Source organism: Eulemur rufifrons, chromosome 19, assembly GCF_041146395.1.
Source record: "Eulemur rufifrons isolate Redbay chromosome 19, OSU_ERuf_1, whole genome shotgun sequence".
Classification (NCBI taxonomy): Eukaryota; Metazoa; Chordata; class Mammalia; order Primates; family Lemuridae; genus Eulemur; species Eulemur rufifrons.
Window position 1 is genome coordinate 41,658,632 of NC_091001.1, and position 18,211 is coordinate 41,676,842.

General features: G+C 42.6%; 1 protein-coding gene across 1 annotated transcript; it reads left to right on the plus strand.

Annotated features, from left to right (window-relative positions):
• Nucleotides 1–5,073: 5,073 nt before the first annotated feature.
• On the plus strand, nt 5,074–14,064 carry LYG2 (lysozyme g2). Its single transcript, XM_069495031.1, has 5 exons — nt 5,074–5,116; nt 10,608–10,748; nt 11,527–11,723; nt 12,554–12,692; nt 13,946–14,064. The coding sequence occupies exons 1-5, from the start codon at nt 5,074–5,076 to the stop codon at nt 14,062–14,064; spliced, it is 639 nt and encodes a 212-aa protein (XP_069351132.1).
• The last annotated feature ends 4,147 nt before the right edge of the window (nt 14,065–18,211 follow it).

Below are 18,211 nucleotides of genomic sequence, written 5' to 3' on the forward strand. Positions count from 1 at the left end.
CAATTTATTATATTTGTCAACCATTTACATTATTTTGGAAAATTTTGAGGCTACTCTTGACATATGCAAAGTTAAGAACATTTTTTTTATTTTTGAGATAAAGAGTCTCGCTGTATCACCCAGGCTGGTCTTGAACTCCTGAGCTCAAGAAATCCTCCCACCTCAGCCTCCTGTGTAGCTGGGACTACAGGTGCAAACCACTGCACCCAGCTTAAAGTTAAGGACTTTCATTAGCAGCATTTATATCTGCCACGATTTAGGCAGCCTGCCCGGGAAAACTGTAACTATGGCTGAGACTAACAAGCAAACAAACAGCATCTCTACCTATGTTGTCCTTGTCAATGTGAAAAAGGTTGATGATCAGAATCATAAATTCAAATTCTGGGCCTATGTATGATAACAGTCTTCTCCTATTTGCTGGTTGCAAGATAGGAAAATCGAAAGAAAACACAGCATGACTTGCCTGGCATTTATGATTTTGGTGAGAACGAAAATGCACTCCAAGTTTTCATGAAAAATGCTAAAAACTGTAATACTGTTTGAAACTATTTAAACCTCCCTGCTCAACCTCCCGTATCTATTTCCCTCTGGATGCAGGACGGGCTTGGCTCACCAACTCCAGTGACTGCTGGAGCCAGACCTTAGCGACCGGCTGCCCTTCTCCAGCCTTTTCATTCCAGAGATGAGAAAATGACACCTAGCCTGATGCCAGCCCAAGGTCCCCAACTGCCCAGTGGCAGACCTGAGACTGCAAACTGGGTCCTAGACTCCCAGGGCAGGGCTCTTTCTGCTACGCCCTGCTTTTGCAGAGACCAACCAAAGCAAGCTGTTGTTGTGGAACCTGCACACATCCTGTCTTCGAGTCTATTACTGAAGCCACTTAGATGTTAGGGATGATAGGAGTCCTCACCACTAAGGTCAGGAACCCCAAATGCATTCATTAGGACTCAACAGAGGCAACCAGAGATTTGCTGTACTGAAGAGTTTTGAGGGCAGGGGATGAGGTCATAGAGTTTTATTTGTATAGCATGGACATTGCTTGCATATAGATCATGTTTTTATTTTGGGAACTGGGGGACTGATGGATATCATGGCAGGAGCCAGGTCCCCTCAGTCCCTTCTGGCAATATCAATACAACTCACACGCGGTCACTCTTGGCATCCCTGGGATGATGAGGAGAATCATTCAGTAAATTTCTTTTAAATGTGAAGAGATTTCTAAGATCCTCATATGATAGTACCTGCACTTAACCACCCACTGGGGCAGTGGGGGATAGCAGTTGAGAGTCAGGCTTCAGAGCGCAACAAACTTAGCCTGTGCCCCTTACTAGTGTTCTACTAAGCATACTGTACAAGTTCAGTGCACATTAACTACATTATTATTACTGGTGGAGAAAATATAAAGTGTCAGAAAGCCACTGTGGATTTAATTAACTCATATTAATTTGTGTTTTAGAAATTACAACAGCACCCACAAACACTTCAAAGATAGTAGCATAAATATCTGCCACTGGTGTTATATATTCAGACCACAAACAGTGCTTTGTGTGCAGATAGATTTGGACTTGTTACAATAATTGCTCTGCAGGGTCATTGATCCACAGTGCTGGTACCTCTGATATGGTGGAAGAGCTTGGATTTTGTGATCTTACAGACCTGGGTTCAAATCCTGGCTCTGCCACGTGCTAATTGTGCCATCTTTGACTAGTTGCTTAACTTCTCTGAATCTCAGTCTCCTCATCTCTAAAGTAGGTGATAATGCTCACCTCACAGGGCCACTGGAGGATTGTAATATAACGGCCATAGGAATCTGGCATAGGATGGGTGTCAAATATTATAAATGTTCATTTGTTCTCTCACAGTTTGAATGAAACAGAATCATCCATGTGAGTTTGAAAACAATCACTTAAGTTTCTGAGGCATGGACATTAAGACCCTTATACCTAGAGGGTCTTGTAGCCCCACTATCCGAAAGCAGGGGGAGAAATAAAGTATTCTTCACCTTCTACAGTGCTTTAATGTCCTTTTCACTTTTTCCTCCAGTAGCGTTTAAGGACAGCTTCAGCCTCCACCTACTTTTAATTCTTTCTCCATTCCTTCTCCCCTTCTTGATCTTTCTCATTGCACTAGCCTGAAAGCCTCACATAAGTGGCCCCACTCACCCCGCAGTCGGGTGGGCCATGAGCACATCAGTGTGGTGTTGCCACTGCCGCCGGTGATAGCCTGTGTGATTCGAAGGGCTGCCTCCGGGCAGCTGGGCCCCTGCGCAATCCCTTATTAGAGAACGACCCTGACTGCAGCGCTGATGGTGGCGATGGGGCAGGCCCTCCATGACTCGTTTTCCTGAGAGTCAAGGCAGGAATCATTCCTAGGCTCAGGACACGCCCACCCCTTTGCCAAACAGAAGGCTGGAGGCCACCACAAGGCGGCCTGTTTTAGGCAGGAAGGCAGGGCAGAAGTGAGTGCCAGGAGACAGTGCAGGACATCAGCGTGGCGAGGGCATGTTCTCCCAGAAATCGTGGTTTGTTCCTTGCCAGGGAGCTGCAACATCCCCTGCCCACTGCTCAGCTCCCTCACCCCTGCTTCACTTGGCGGCTGCGTGGGAAGATTGTGCGCCGTCTGCGGCACTTCTCACACTCGGGGAAGGATCCAGGCCAGACTTACTCCTCCCCTCTGGGAAATGTGCTTTGCCTGTTTCAAGAATGTCCCTTCCATTTCCTGTTTCTAGGGCTGCACATTGTGCTTCATCTCTTCTTTTGGACATAAGTGGGAAGAAATTTTCATCCCTGGCCAAATCCTGTTTCCCATGTCCTCAGAAAGTGTGGGCAGAGAGCACCCATGTTGCTACCCACCGGCTTTGTGATGATCTCCTAGAGCAGGCAGCCACACTTGCCTCTGTCAGAAGTGTCGTGGAGCAAGGAGCCAAGTGCACCTACCATGATCACGGGACATGGTGGTGTGAGATCACATGACATATTGGTCTGGGGACTGTGGGACACTGGAATGGGAAACAAAGAACAGGAGAATCAGCATTTTAGACAACCAATGAAGAATGAAAGTTACTAGTATTTCCTGTTTATTTGTCTTTTTTAGGCTGATTATCTGTTTCTTATTCTCAAATTTAGAAGCTATTTGCTTAGTACAGTTTTAAATATCCATCAAATATATGCCTCCAGAAGAACGTGGGGGTTCATTAGATTAATTAATTAATAGTGGTTACTAAACTCTTTGAAATCCTTTTATTAAAGGGGCCACCTAAGTCCAAAGGACTATTATAATCAGGACTAAGGAGGTCAGTGGTTTAAAGAGAGGGTTTTAAGCCATATATAAAGCTCCTCTAATGATTGTACAGGACAAAGGTAAGAAGCAGGTGAGTCTACGTGCTGGTGTTTAAAAGCTTCCTTCGTGGTGGTAGACCCACACTGAGGTCTACTCAGTTGAAGCCAGGTGCTCAGTGATCTACTGACTAATTGGATTCGCCAATTGCTTAAACCTAGGTTACAGGACAAAGGCCACTGCTTTGTGAAAGCTTGAAGGGCAGGTTGCTGCTGAGTATAGAAGACCTTCTCAAACAGAGAGGAGATTTTCTCTGTGATCTTGCAAACCAGGTTAGTGCTGGCCCTCTTGTATCTTGTAAAATTTATAAGCTACCTTTCCAATGAAATCAAGAAAAGAGTTGATTGAGGAAGAAATGGAGCAAACCTCTTCTAAGTCATGTTCTCTGATGCTCCTCTTGGTATTTTGTTGCTGTTTTGTTTTGTTTTCTCTATGGAGACTGTACTATCAAGTGTGGGGTTGGGGAAGTGGCTCATGTCTGTAATCCTAGCACTTTGGGAGGCTGAGGTGGGAGGATTGCTTAAAGCCAGGAGTTCAAGACTAGCCTAAGTAAGAGCAAGACCCTATCTCTATGAAAAATAGAAAAATTATCCAGACATGTTGACACACCTGTAGTTCCAGCTGCTTGGAAAGCTAAGGCAGGAGGATCACTTGAGCCCAGGAGCTTGAGGTTGCAGTGAGCTACGTTGACACCACTGAACTCTAGCTGGGTGACAGAGCAAGATCCTGTCTCAAAAACTAAATGAATGGAACAAGCTAGGTGCAACAGCTTATACCTGTAATCCCAGCACTTTGGGAGGCCAAGGAGGGAGAATCACTCAAGGCTAGAAGTTGGAGATAAGCCTGGGCAACATAGTGAGACCCTGTCTCTACAAAAAATAAAAAAATTAGCCAGGCATGGTGGCCCATGCCTGTGCTCCCAGCTACTTGGGAGGTTGAGGTGGGAGGATCCTTTGAGCCCAGGAATTTGAGGCTGCAGCGAGCTATGACCATGCCACTGCACTCCAGTAGCCTGGATGACAAAGCAAGACCCTGTCTCTAAAAAAAAAAAAAAAAAAGGAATGGAACACAATTGTGGGATCACCAAGCTTAGAGATGGGATGGGAATGTATGAGGTAACATTTGTAAGATGTGCATGGCTCATGTCAATATGAAATTGGATTGAACTGAGTTGGGAGTTTATGCTTAGGAATGAGAGTGATCCAACCATGTGCTGAGTCTTTGAGAATACTATCTTGGAACTGGAAAATAGATGTTTTTTTTTTTTTTTTTTTGAGACAGAGTCTCACTCTGTTGCCCAGGCTAGAGTGAGTGCCGTGGCGTCAGCCTAGCTCACAGCAACCTCAAACTCCTGGGCTCAAGCGATCCTCCTGTCTCAGCCTCCCGAGTAGCTGGGACTACAGGCATGCACCACCATGCCCGGCTAATTTTTTTCTCTATATATATTTTTTTTAGCTGTCCATATAATTTCTTTCTATTTTTAGTAGAGATGGGGTCTCACTCTTGCTCAGGCTGGTCTCGAACTCCTGAGCTCAAACGATCCGCCCACCTCGGCCTCCCAGAGTGCTAGGATTACAGACGTGAGCCACCACGCCCAGCCTGGAAAATAGATGTTGAATTGGAAATAGTTTTAAATTTTTTAAAAAATCAAAGCAACTTTAAAAAACTTTCAAGTTTTAAAATTAACCAATTTCTATTTCAGATCAGAACATGTCCTGTATGATAAGAATCCCCACCATGCTACCCTCTGTTGTGTTTTGGGGACTTATTGCCCTCATTGGTAAGTCTCTGTTTGATGTTTGGCATTGTTCACAGGGTGTGCATGAAAACATTCAGCGCAGTCCTGAATCAGAAAGAGCAATGATTGCATGTAATGGAAGAGTGGGCTCTCCTGACCAGGTTGGCCATTAATCAACAGTTATTTCTATAATTAAGAGAGTATTCTGGCCGGGCATGGTGGCTCACGCCTGTAATCCTAGCACTCTGGGAGGCCGAGGCAGGAGGATTGCTCGAGGTCAGGAGTTCGAGACCAGCCTGAGCAAGAGCGAGACCCTGTCTCTACTAAAAAAATAGAAAGAAATTATCTGGACAACTAAAAACATATACAAAAAATTAGCCGGGCATGGTGGCGCATGCCTGTAGTCCCAGCTACTTGGAAGGCTGAGGCAGAAGGATTGCTTGAGCCCAGGAGTTTGAGGTTGCTGTGAGCTAGGCTGACACCATGGCACTCTAGCCTGGGCAACAGAGTGAGACTCTGTCGCCAAAAAAAAAAAAAAAAAAAGAATGTATTCTGCTTACCAAGAAGGTGAAGGCAATATCAGTGAGAATTTTAAATGATCAAATATTTATTGATCTGCTTACTTCCTGTCTGACAATGAATCTATTATGCCTGATATATTTTTTTGAGACAGACTCTTCCTCTGTCACCTGGGGTAGAGTGCCATGGTGTCAGCCTAGCAACCTCAAACTCTTGGGCTCAAGTGATCCTCCTGCCTCAGCCTCCCGAGTAGCTGGGACTACAGGTGCACACCACCATTCCTGGTTATTTCTATTTTTGTAGAGATGGGGTCTCACTCTTGCTCAGGCTAGTCTGCTTGATATCTTATCAAGAGGCATATGGAACAGTGCCTTGGAAGGCAAACATATGAAGAGAAAATTGTCACTGCTAGGCAGTAGATAAGAGTTAAATGATTCTAGATAGAAAGAAAAAAAAAAAAAACACTAGTCTGGGAGGAGTTTAGGAGGAAGAGCTCACATCTAGCTAGGATGTTCAGACCTGAGAGGCTTTTTGGGAAGACATGAAAGTTGAAGAATTCTTGATATTTAATAAGAAAAGGGACGAGTTTGCTCAGGAGTAAGGACTTTGGTAAAGATGCAGAAGCAGAAATACATGAAAAGTGTTTGGGGTACAGTAAGCGGGTCAGTAGGACAGAATAGAAGGGGATTTCTGGGGGGAAGGCTGGGAAGGTAGGCTGGTGAGATGGTAAGGGACCTTGAATAATTAAGAAAAATGAAGAGCCACTGTAAGCAATGTTAAGTAGTCTTTACTCGTAATGACTGAGAAGAAAGTGTTTCTAAAATGTTTAATTCTAAATTTGGAAAAGTGAGGGTACTTAAAAATAATTTCCAGTTACTTATGGTGAAAAGAAGGGCAACAAAGTTTTAAATTTTTACTCCTTTTTAAATTACTAGGTGGAAGCAGAATTATATAGCCAGTGGATTAATTATGAGCTACTACATTAGCTGTGTATAAATGAAAGGGGACTCTAGTTTTAAAAGGGCCTGTGTGTTTATGATGTCAGCACAAGTAGTGTAGGGTTCATGGTCATATTCCAGTTCCCTTAAAGCAGTGGTTCTCAAACTTTATGCATAAAAGTCAACTGGGAATGCTGGTTAAAGTGCATATTCTTAGGCCTTATACCTAAAGATCCTTGTTCAGTAGATCTGGTATGAGGAGCCCAGTAACAAGCATTTGTAATAAGCATCCCAGGTCACTATGATGCCTGTGCTCTGTGGGGCACACAGCCAGCATGGAAAAGGCTGCCTCCCCAGTAAAAGGATATTGAACCTGTCAATATACAGATACTTGACCCAGGTAATTTAGATAATCCCTTTCTTTCTTGTTCCTTCATCCATCCACTTATCCATTCATCTGTCAATAAATATTTATCTTCTACTTTGTGCTAGGCATTGTTCTATTTGCTAACGAGGATATGGCAGAGAAAAACATTGAGTCTCTGCCCTTATGGAGTTTATCTTCTAGTGAGAGGAATAGGCAGGAGGGGAGAGAGAGAAAGAGAGACAGGAAAAAAAGGAAGAGAGAGAGGAAGGAAGGAAGGAGAAAGATAGGAAGGTCAGGTAGTGATATAAATAATATAAGGTAATGTGGGATAAGGAATGAAGTATGAGTGTGTCATCTTTTTAATATAGGTGGACAAGAAAGGTTCTCTGATAAGGTAACCTAATATTTTTTTATTATAGAAAGTTTCAAACATATAAAAGGGAGAATTGTATAATAAACTCTTATTTATTCATAACCAGCTTCTACAGTTTTCAACATTTTGCCATTCTAGTTTATCTATCCCTCACCCCTACCTTGTTTTGATATGTGTGTGCATGTGTGCATGTGTTTGGCTGCTGGAGTATTTTAAAGCAAATCTAAAACATAAAAACATCTCACTTGTAAAATTTTTTGTTCTATCTCTAACATATAAGGATAAGCTCTGGCACAAAAAATATTCCTGGCTCATCTCAAATATTTCCTGCCCCAGACCAGAAATCAGCCAGAAATTATCCTGAGGAGTTCTGGTTCCTCTTAGCAGGAAATGGTATTTAGGGACCACAGTTTGAGTGCTAGGGGTGCCCCACTGCTATGAGTTGTCATTCCTTTCAGGTCTTTTCAGTGGAGAGAACTAGAAAATACAAAGTTTCTAAAAGAAAAACATGTGTTCATACAGACATTTCATATTCATATTTAAGAATACAAGCGTTTTACATTAGTTTTGTATTTGAAAACTCCTGGTTCTAGTGACATTAGCATTATCAATTGTTTATATAATAGTGTCAAAATAACTATGACAGTATTACCAGCCAACAATGAGACTGTGAATATAGTTTAAGATTTTCTTGTGACTCTTTATGTTCATGGGATGTATTCTATTAGTGGTATATACTTACACTGAAATATTTTAAAGTCACTTGAGATAATTCTTCTCTATATGTTAATTAAGCTTTCAACTTGATGTATAGTTAGGTTTATTGGTTTTTCTTTTTCTTACAATTCCTTTTTTTCCTATTTAACTTTTAAAAGGATAGGAACATTTACATGGTTCCAAAATAAAAACTATGAAAAAGGTAATGTAATCTAATCTCTATCCCTGTTCTCTTACCTTCCTCTTATCCCCTCCCATAACTAACAATTTTTATTTGTTTTTAGTTCATCCTGTATTATTTCTTTGAAAATATGAGCAAATTACATACATACACAATTGTATTTTCTCCCCTTTCTTACACAAAGAATATGATTCTATAAATACTATTCTGTACCTAGAGACAATTTTACAGGAGTATATACAGAGCTTCCTCTTTCCTTTTTACAGTTGCATAGTACTCTGTTGTGTGGATGTGGCTTAGTTTATTCCATCAGTCCCTGCATTAATGACATTTGTGTTGTTTCCAGTCTTTTGCTGTTATAAAGAGTGCTGAAACGAACAGCCTATTGCAAAACTGCCCTCCACAGCAATGTATGAGACTGCCTATTTCCTCACAGCCTCTCCCAGCATGTATTTCCAAACTCGTGGATTCTTGCCAATTGAAGAGTTGGCAAATGCTGTCTTAGTAATGTTTTAATATGGTTTTTTCTTCTTTTGAGTGTGGTTGAACATCTTTTTATATGTTTAAGGACCATTTTGTTTTTTGTCTGTGAACCATCTATTTCTATCTTCTGCTGCTAAGGTGATATTTGAACACAGACCTGAAGGCAGCGAGGTGGTAAATCACATAGATAAGCTGGAGAAATAGCATTCTAGGCAAAAGGAACAACAAATGCAAAGGCGTTGAGGCAGAAAGGATAAGCACAGAGAAGAATGTGGCTGGAGGAGAGCGAGCAAAGGGAAGAAGTTGGAAAGGAGCAGCGAGCCGGATCAGGTAGGGCTTGGAGGCCACAGGATGGACTTGGCCATCCTTCTAAATGGGGAGAAAGCCATTGGAAGGCTAAGAGAAAAGACGGGTATGACCCCATGCATGTTCCCGCAGGATCTCTCTGGCTGCTGGGTGGAGAATAGGCTGCCCAAGTGGAGAGAGAGGTCAATTAGAAGGCTGGAACAAGAATCCACATGAGCAATGACGCTGGTTTGGACCATGGTAGTATCACAGGAGTGGTTAGATTCTGTTTTTTTGCATCAAACATTTTAACAAAGATACTTTCTTATAACAAATACTCATAGTCTTAAGGTACAAGTCAACAATCCTTGGAACTGTAGGAACAAACTTTTTAACATTACAGACAATAATGGACCTCCTTTAGAAAAAGCTCTGTATCTATTTTAACAAATAGACTTTGACTTTTAACAAATAGACTTTGAATAAGAATTAGATTGGATTTAAATTCTTTTTTTTTTTTTTTTTTTTTTTTTGTTGAGACAGAGTCTCACTTTGTTGCCCAGGCTAGAGTGAGTGCCGTGGCGTCAGCTTAGCTCACAGCAACCTCAAACTCCTGGGCTTAAGCGATCCTACTGCCTCAGCCTCCCGAGTAGCTGGGACTACAGGCATGCGCCACTATGCCCGGCTAATTTTTTCTATATAGATTTTTAGGTGTCCATATAATGTCTTTCTATTTTTTTAGTAGAGACGGGGTCTCGCTCAGGCTGGTCTCGAACTCCTGACCTTGAGCAATCCACCCGCCTCGGCCTCCCAGAGTGCTAGGATTACAGGCGTGAGCCACCGCGCCCGGCCTGATTTAAATTCTTTTGGTAAATTGAATTTTTTTTCCTAATTTTATTAGACTTAGCAACTCAGCTTCACAATAACATGATATAAAATAAAAACATATTTAACTTGTTATGGTACCCTTCTTTCTTGTCTTTGTAAACAAAGGCAAATTGTTAATCTGGATGTTTATATCCCCAGAAGTGTTTTAAAATTTCTCTCAAGGTTCCTGCTTAAAAATCTTGTGGCAATTTTAATTCTGATCAAGACTGCACAGCCAGGCGCAGTGGCTCACACCTGTAATCCTAGCACTCTGGGAGGCTGAGGCAGGAGGATCACTTGAGGTCAGGAGTTTGAGACCAGCCTGAGCAAGAGCGAGACCCCATCTATATAAAAAATAGAAAACTTAGTGGGCGTCATGGCATGTGCCTTTAGTCCCAGCTACTTGGGAGGTTGAGGCAGGAGGATCACTTGAGCCCAGGAGTTTGAGGTTGCAGTGAGCTCTGATGATGGCACTGCACTCTAGCCCGGACGCCAGGTGACAGAGCAAGATCTTGTCTCCAGAAAAGAAGACTGTAACAAATGCTATAAGAGTTGAATTTTATAATCTTTTACATGATATTTCAGAATTAAGTGCGGTATTAATACAAAACACAAAAGAAAAGGTTGGAGTAGAGTGGGAAGGGGGAACTTCTGTTTTGTCTGATGAGCCAATAATGGCAACAAAGGCTTTGGGGAGGAACAATCTGTGGCCCTTGCCTTTGGTTTAGTGATGTTTCTTATAGCAACTCACTCAAGCAATATTTTCTCCAAGGCTTCATGCGAATTATCATTCTGCCTCTCAGGCACTTGCAGGGGCTCATACCCTTTCACTCGCTCAATGAGCCCTCACCTGCATCCTCGCCTGTACCGCGGCTGCTACGGGGACATCATGACCATGGAGACTGCAGGGGCCACCTGTGATTTAAACAGTTTGATTAGCTGCGGTAAGTGAATAGCAAAACGAATGTTTGGCTTTCCCCGGTCATCATTTTAAGATTCTTTCTTGGGAAATAACTTAATTTTGAAAAGGTATAATCATCATGGTGACAATGTTATCAAAATTAAAAATTAGAAAAAAACAGAATCCTGACCAACCTAACAACTCACTTCTTTTCATTTTTTCCCTCGTTTGTTCTAAACTTTGTCCAGATGTGTTTATTTCTACATATTGAAACTACTGCTTAAATAAAATATTAGATTCGGGCTTTGATTTGTGTTGGTGGTTGTGTTTACTTCATGTTACAGCATGAGCACTTTAAACAAGCCCCCTTTGTAATCTTGTTCCAAAGTCGTCTTGGCGATGTCATCCTAGTATGAGAGTCAAAGCTGGAAGCAACCACAAGGTCACATCTCACCCCACCCTCACGATTTACAGATCAGAGCCCCAAGGCTCAGCAGGGAGGAGACACTTCCAGTGGCCCAGAGCCAGGTATTGGCAGAGCCAGGCTAAAACTTGGATAAGCTGACTCCTAGCCCAGGGGACTTCCCAATGTGCCAGTGTGGCAGAAATTAGGAGAACCTGAGTGGAAGTGGCACCTGTCTGCGCTGTGGACCTGCCTGGGTTTCTGCAGTCAGAGAACAAAAGGACGTCTTAGAATGGTTGTTCCAAGCCGTGGGCAGCAGTCAGGGGCTGTGGCTTAATTTAGCAAACTTTGAAAAAGGGTTCTCTTCTGGAGTAGAAAAAAACACCGCTCTTGTTTTCTTTTTTCCCTTTTGTCTTAGGGATCCGTGGTTCTGAAATGTTTGCTGAGATGGATTTGAGGGCCATAAAGCCTTACCAGACTCTGATCAAAGAAGTGGGACAGAGGCATTGCGTTGATCCTGCCATCATTGCGGCCATCATCTCCAGGGAAAGCCATGGCGGAAGCGTCCTGAGAGATGGCTGGGACCACAGGGGACTTAAATTTGGCTTGATGCAGGTATTTAGCTAGAAACTTGCCATCAGCCCCACTTCACTCTTCCTTGCAGAAGCTCACCCCAAGCTGGAAATCCATCTATGGTGCTTCCATGCCCCAAACACCCTGGATCTGGCCGTAGGTGCTACAGCATAATGTTCTGGGATTTCTGTACCACATCATTAGGGTTTCATTCAAGGCTTATCAGTTATCAGGTATCTTCAAAAAAGTATTTTATGATTTAGTAATTATTAATACAATTCTATAAATAATATGCAATTTACTTAAATTGAGAAAATCTTATAAAGGGCACTATCATTACAGGTGTCCTCTTGGGGTTCATGAAGTAGTAAATTTCATCTCTATGGATCAAAACACTGTAAAATTGAGCCCTTCTTGAACCAACATGTTCCTTTGAGTAAACTGGAGGAAGGGGATCCAAGTATCTGGATATTTACTTCTAGGCTCTATTTTAAATTATCTGTAGAAGCACAGACGTCTAGCCTTCCCAGTTAGAAATACATTTTTACCTGAATTAGCTGGATAATTATTTTTTACTACAAATGTCTATACTTTGGGTACTTCAAAATTATTTGTTTTGAAACCACTTTATTGACTGGTTGATTGACTGTATATTAGAATACTTAGCTAAAACTATGCCATGTCCACTTCTCCTAAACTGTACTTTGTTTCCCTTCTTCTCTTCTCTATGACAATAGAATTGACTCTTTAGGGCTAAAGGAAGGGTGCTGAAGCCAGTGTAGGTGAACTTGACCACAAGGAGGAGAAATTAGGAGCAGCAGAAAAATGTGTTGCTTCATCCAGACGTTGACATTATTATCTGAATTTTCTAGCTCGATAAACAAATTTACCAACCTGTTGGTACCTGGGACAGCAAAGAACACCTTTTGCAAGCTGTTGGGGTTCTTACAGACAGAATTAAGGCAATTCAGAAAAAATTCCCCACATGGACTGCTACCCAACACCTCAAAGGTAGGCCATATTTTGAGTGCTGTTTAAATGAGCAGTGTGAATGAGACCACTGGCGGCCAGATGTGCCCTGGGCCTCCTTCGGAACATCCCCATTGGGTCAGCAGTGGGCCCGGGAGGAGCTGTCTAGATGATGCATTAGCATTCTTTGAACCACTGAGTTACTGTGAGTGGTCTTCCTTCCTCAACTTCCATTTCCCCTCTGCAAGATGCTGGGGTTCTTATTGCATCTCTCATCACTTACTGAGTCATTGAACAATACCTTGAGAGTTAATGCAATAACTTAGAAGAATATGTTTGCCTTCCTCTCATAGGTTTTTTCCTATTGTAAAAAACTGTCAACAGCTTTCCAAATTGTTTGAACAAACTTTTACTCTGTGAGCATTCTCAGGGCTTCAGGTAACATGATATGTCCAAGTAGAGACCACTGGCCCCCTCAAATTCAGCATCTCCCATATGGAATTAACTCACTAGCCTCCCACTGTAAATTTGCTCTTTCTTCTGCATTTTACAGGCACCATAATATAACTAGTCATTCCAGCCAGAAAACCAGACTGTTTTCTTAGGCCCTCTGGTTCCTTCTCTTTATATCCAATCATATAAATTACTATTAAGTTTACTTCCTATAGATCCATGGTATGTTTTCCACACTTTAATGGCCTTAATACGTAGAACAAACAGTCTCAATTCTCTATTTCAAGGTCCTTGAAGGCAGGGATCAAGACCAGGGTCTTTTTCTCTTGACCTCACAGCAGAGCACAATTGTGTTAAACGAGTAAAATAGCACGTGCATGTACACACATGTACACACGTGTATGCTACATGCTATAAAGAAATGAATGTGTCTTGGGTATACTGCAGTCAGTATGGCACCTCTCCTGGCACACAGTAGGTATTTAAAAATATTTATTGAATGAATAAATTATAGAATGAGAGAACAATATGAGCATTCTCAGACTGAAGATTTGCTGGGGATCTAGTTCTGCCAGGCCTGTACTACATAAAAAGCAAATCTGACTCTTGCAGCAAGCAAAAAAAAAAAAAGAAGACTTTTAAAAAGGAGAAAGAAAGCAATCTGGAATTTCCCTAGTGATTCTTGGGGTAGCGTATACTTTTAGGAAGGGAGGAAGAAGGGGGAGGATTTGGGACTACCTGCTTTGGAAGATTTGCCTGCGGGGCTGACATCCTGAGAATGCTCATATCTTATTTTTACTGAAAGTTAATATTTGAGCCTAAACCTCTGTGTTTCATTTCAGGTGGTCTCTCAGCTTTTAGATCAGGAATTGAAGCCATTGACACCCCAGCGGACATAGACAATGACTACGTCAATGATGTTCTTGCCCGAGCTCGATTCTATAGACGACAGGGCTACTAGGCAAAGCTCTGTGAGTGGGCCAGGTTGGCAGTGTGCTCAAATGGCTCCCTTTGAGAGTTTGATATGGATGTGTTGTACCCAATGCTGGCAAAAACATGGTTAAAATTATGAAAGAAAATTCATTTCTCAATTTTCTTAATGAAAGTAAGCATTAAAAGAAAATTCACCCAGTTCACAGTACGGGTCCCATGAAATGTATGTAGTCATACATATAATTGCTTTGTAGTAAATACGAATGTCACAGCAGGCAGCATCTACATATTCCAGGGAGGCCTCATTTTAGCTCAGGATTTCAATGCCCACCTGCTCCCAGTCTACCAGAATTGCTAACAAGAAGTTCAGTGAGCCCGATTGGAGTCTTTGTCCTTTCCCCAGTATCTACCCAAATCACTAGGGCTTTACTTATGAGAAGCTCCTGATTCATAAGCCAGTAGTTCAGGGATGATGGAGCACGCAGGAATGGAATTCTGGCTCTATAGGTAGCTGAGAGCCAGCGGAGGTGAAGCTGATCTTCAAGTGTTGCACATCAAATCCTTCAAACCCACAGCAAGCTCCTGTGTCTTCTTTTGTTCGTGACGATCCAGGGACTGGCTTCTTTTCTTCTATTTTTCGGTAGTTGCTTCCACAGACTCTCTTTCAGGGAGGTCTGCTCCCCACAAAACATGAGTGAAGATAAGCGTATGGGATCCAAATTAATCATGCTTCTTTGGTTACAAGCAAAAGTAACCACTTCTGGAAATTTTAAGCAATAAAAGGAAATTACTGGAAGGCTATCAGAAGGTTCAGAGAATCAACTGAGAAGGTCAAGGAGATGAAGAGAAACCAGGCACCCCTGGGGGCTGGGTAGCAGGAATCAGTTAACCATACTTTATAGCATCCTCAGTGAGTGAATAAATTAACACAATCACTAGTGCCCTCATAAATGAACTGCAAACACCTTTTCCCCATCCCTTCCTCATTCTGCTTCACTTTCATGGTGCCAGGAGGGAGACTCTGATCTGCTTATCTTGGGTCATATACACACCGACCTGTTGGCAACTTTGGTACTTCGGTCTTGCACAGACTACCCACAATGGAGAAAAGACAGTTCTCTAGAAGGAAACCATGTGCTGTTTTGTGGCCTTCGCTTCCACAGTCAGGAGAGGACCCACATAATAATGTGCAAAGCTGACAAAGTCCCTGATGACAGGGCCTCTGCTGGGCCTTTAGCTCCCTTTGGAGATGTTTAATGACTGTTTCTGCCCATCACTTCTCTTTCTGAGAAGGAATCAAAATCATACTCACCTAGCTCTGAGCTCCTGTGGAGAAAGCCAAGTAAACTCTTCTCTGCCCAGCGATCTCTCAACCCAGCCTGAAGGTCTGACCCAGGCAGAACCAGGAATCCTTGTTTTCCAGGGCAGAGGCAATGGTGAGTTGGTGTGGCAGTCCCGCAGCACACAGGCCAGCATCTTTCATGATTGGTTGAGGCCCATGCTGTACCAGGTGTTAAATATTTTGATTATCATTCCTGCATGTTGGCCATCCAGGAATTTCTTCATATGTCCACTTTGCTTAAGAAATGTTTCTTTTGGGTCCCCCCCCACAAGCATATATTAATATTTCATCTAATCCCTAGCCACTTCAATGTCACTACCACAACAATAAAGTACATCCAGATGATATTATTTCCAAGTAATTTGAAAAAATAAGAAATAGAACACTCCTTTATTCCCTGATTCTATTCTGCCAGTGTTCTCTTTATGGGAGGGATGCCAAGAGATGCTCTATGGGGAACCCCATACTGAAGGTGTCTTAGTTTGGTTCCCTCCACAGCAGACCCTGAGGCAAGGGTTTAAGTGCCGGCAGTTTACCCGGAAGGTACAGGGGACACTGGTATGAAGTGGCTTTGTGATTCAGGCAAGGGAAGACAGCCAAAAAAACGTGTCCTCAAGCCAGCTACCACAGTGGGCACCGGAGATCAACTTTGCAGAAAAACTGCTAGGGACGGTGCAAAACACAAACCTCAGAATTATTCTACTCAAGGACAAGGAGACGAAGTATTTATACATGAATTCCTCAGAGCTACTGGTTGAAGGATCTACCTGCAGGGGTTGGGGAGAAATTGTTAATTCCTTGTTACTCTTGTCTGCCTTGCAAGTAGGCAGAACACTTTTCTGCATTTCCAAGGAATAGGGGCTGTAAGCTCAGAGATCCACATAGTAGCGGATGGAAATCAACTGGGAATTCTAAAAAATCCACAGATATGGAGGGTACTGACAGCATCTGCTTCACCAGGGGTAGGTACCCCTGGAAGGTTGGGAATACCCCTCTAACACTGCTTGTTTTCATCCATGATTTAACAACCTGGTAAGAATAATCTGGAAATAACACACAGCCTTCACTATGCCTCATGATTTCCATGCCAAGCTTCTCCACAGCCTGTTAGAATTACTAATTAGATACAATAGGAGTGGCCCAGTCTTCATCCTCTTCCCAGTGTCAAAGATATTACATGCAAATGCGGCACCATTTAATATTCTTGTATCTTCAGTTTTCATCCTATTGTGTAAAATATCACTTCTTTTAGTTGTCCAAAAACTGGGTTTTACTGGAGGATGAAGATCGTCTTACAAATAGTTTTCAAAGCAAAAAAAATCTAAAAATATTTCCCAGTCTGGACTGGAATTATATTCTCATACTTTCTTCTTCTTGGTCATCAATGCCTCACCTGCTAAGGGGACTGTGACATAGTAAGAAATGGGTGTGTGGTCTCTGCAGCATTGTGCAGAGGAAGCAAGGGAAGGAAGTCTCAGCTTCTACACCTGTGACCTCTAACAGTGCTCTCCGCACTGATGTGTAAGTCCTGTGAGGTGCTGGTGCCTCCTGCTTTGCAGTATTAGGGAGACAATCTCCAGAGTACAGTGTCCGTCCTTCCTCATGAAACAATCATGTAAAAGAGAGGCAACCACTTCACTTAGAGGCTGTTCAAACATACCAATTCAACAAACTTTCACCTTAATTGCATCAACTCCTACATCCCCAACTGTATCCTCCATTAGGACCTCAGCAGGTTTTGGTTCTACAACACTAGGTAGGGGAAATGTTCCCCAGTGAGACATAATGTCCATTCCCATAAAACTTTCAAGTAAAGGAGATGCAACTTCTTTACCAAAAGGCGGTTTACCTAAATTTCAACTTTCATGAGCCTACCAACCCTTATATTTTAATATTCTCTCAATCTAACTGTAGCCTGCCTCAGGGCTTACCAGTGGGCTTGGGTATCACAGTGCATGGGGCTCCCGTACCAAGGAGTCCCGAGAACTTCTCTTTCTACCCCTAACATTTTATCCACTCGTGTGCATAAGGCTTTGGGTCCCCATCCAAGAGATTCTGACCCTTTTGTCAATCTTTATCTTGATTAAGCTGCCTAACCACTGTCCCAGTGACTGCTGGTCAGGTTTCTCTCTTTGCCTTGTGACTTTTCAAATTTCTCCAAACTGGAGTGAACAGACTAGACTTGTTCGGAGCCCTTTCATGTTGAGGGACCAGCACGGGGTCCGTTTGTTGTCCCCAACCTTTTGTAGTGCTGTATTAAAAACTTTGTTGTAGTCTATCAATGTCTGTTTTATTTATCCCATTTACTTTATTTATTTTTTTTTGAGACAGAGTCTCACTCTGTTGCCCAGGCTAGAGTGCCGTGGTGTCAGCCTAGCTCACGGCAACCTCAAACTCCTGGGGGCTCAAGTGATCCTCCTGCCTCAGCCTCCCGAGTAGCTGGGACTACAGGCATGTGCCACCATGCCCAGCTAATTTTTTCTACATATTTTTAGTTGTCCAGCTAATTTCTTTCTATTTTTAGTAGAGACGGCGTCTCGCTCTTGCTCAGGCTGGTTTCGAACCCCTGAGCTCAAACGATCCTCCTGCCTTGGCCTCCCAGAGTGCTAGGATTACAGGCGTGGGCACCATGCCCGGCCGAGACCCCGTCTCTTAAAAAAAAAAAAAATAAGGTCATACTGAATTAAAGTGGGCCTTATCCAATGACTGGTATCCTCATAAGAATAGGGAAATTTGGACAAAGAGACATAGGGGAGACACAGAGAAGAAAGACAAGTGAGGATGGAGGCAGAGACAGGAGTGATGTGTGTATGAGCCAAGAAATACTTAGGAA

Bases quoted from the DNA above. Each gene is read 5' to 3' on its own strand.
- LYG2 (XM_069495031.1), top strand. From the start codon at position 5,074: ATGCTACCCTCTGTTGTGTTTTGGGGACTTATTGCCCTCATTG. The intron at 11,724-12,553 runs GTATTTAGCTAG...TGAATTTTCTAG, and splicing joins TTAAATTTGGCTTGATGCAG to CTCGATAAACAAATTTACCA. The intron at 12,693-13,945 runs GTAGGCCATATT...GTTTCATTTCAG, and splicing joins TGCTACCCAACACCTCAAAG to GTGGTCTCTCAGCTTTTAGA.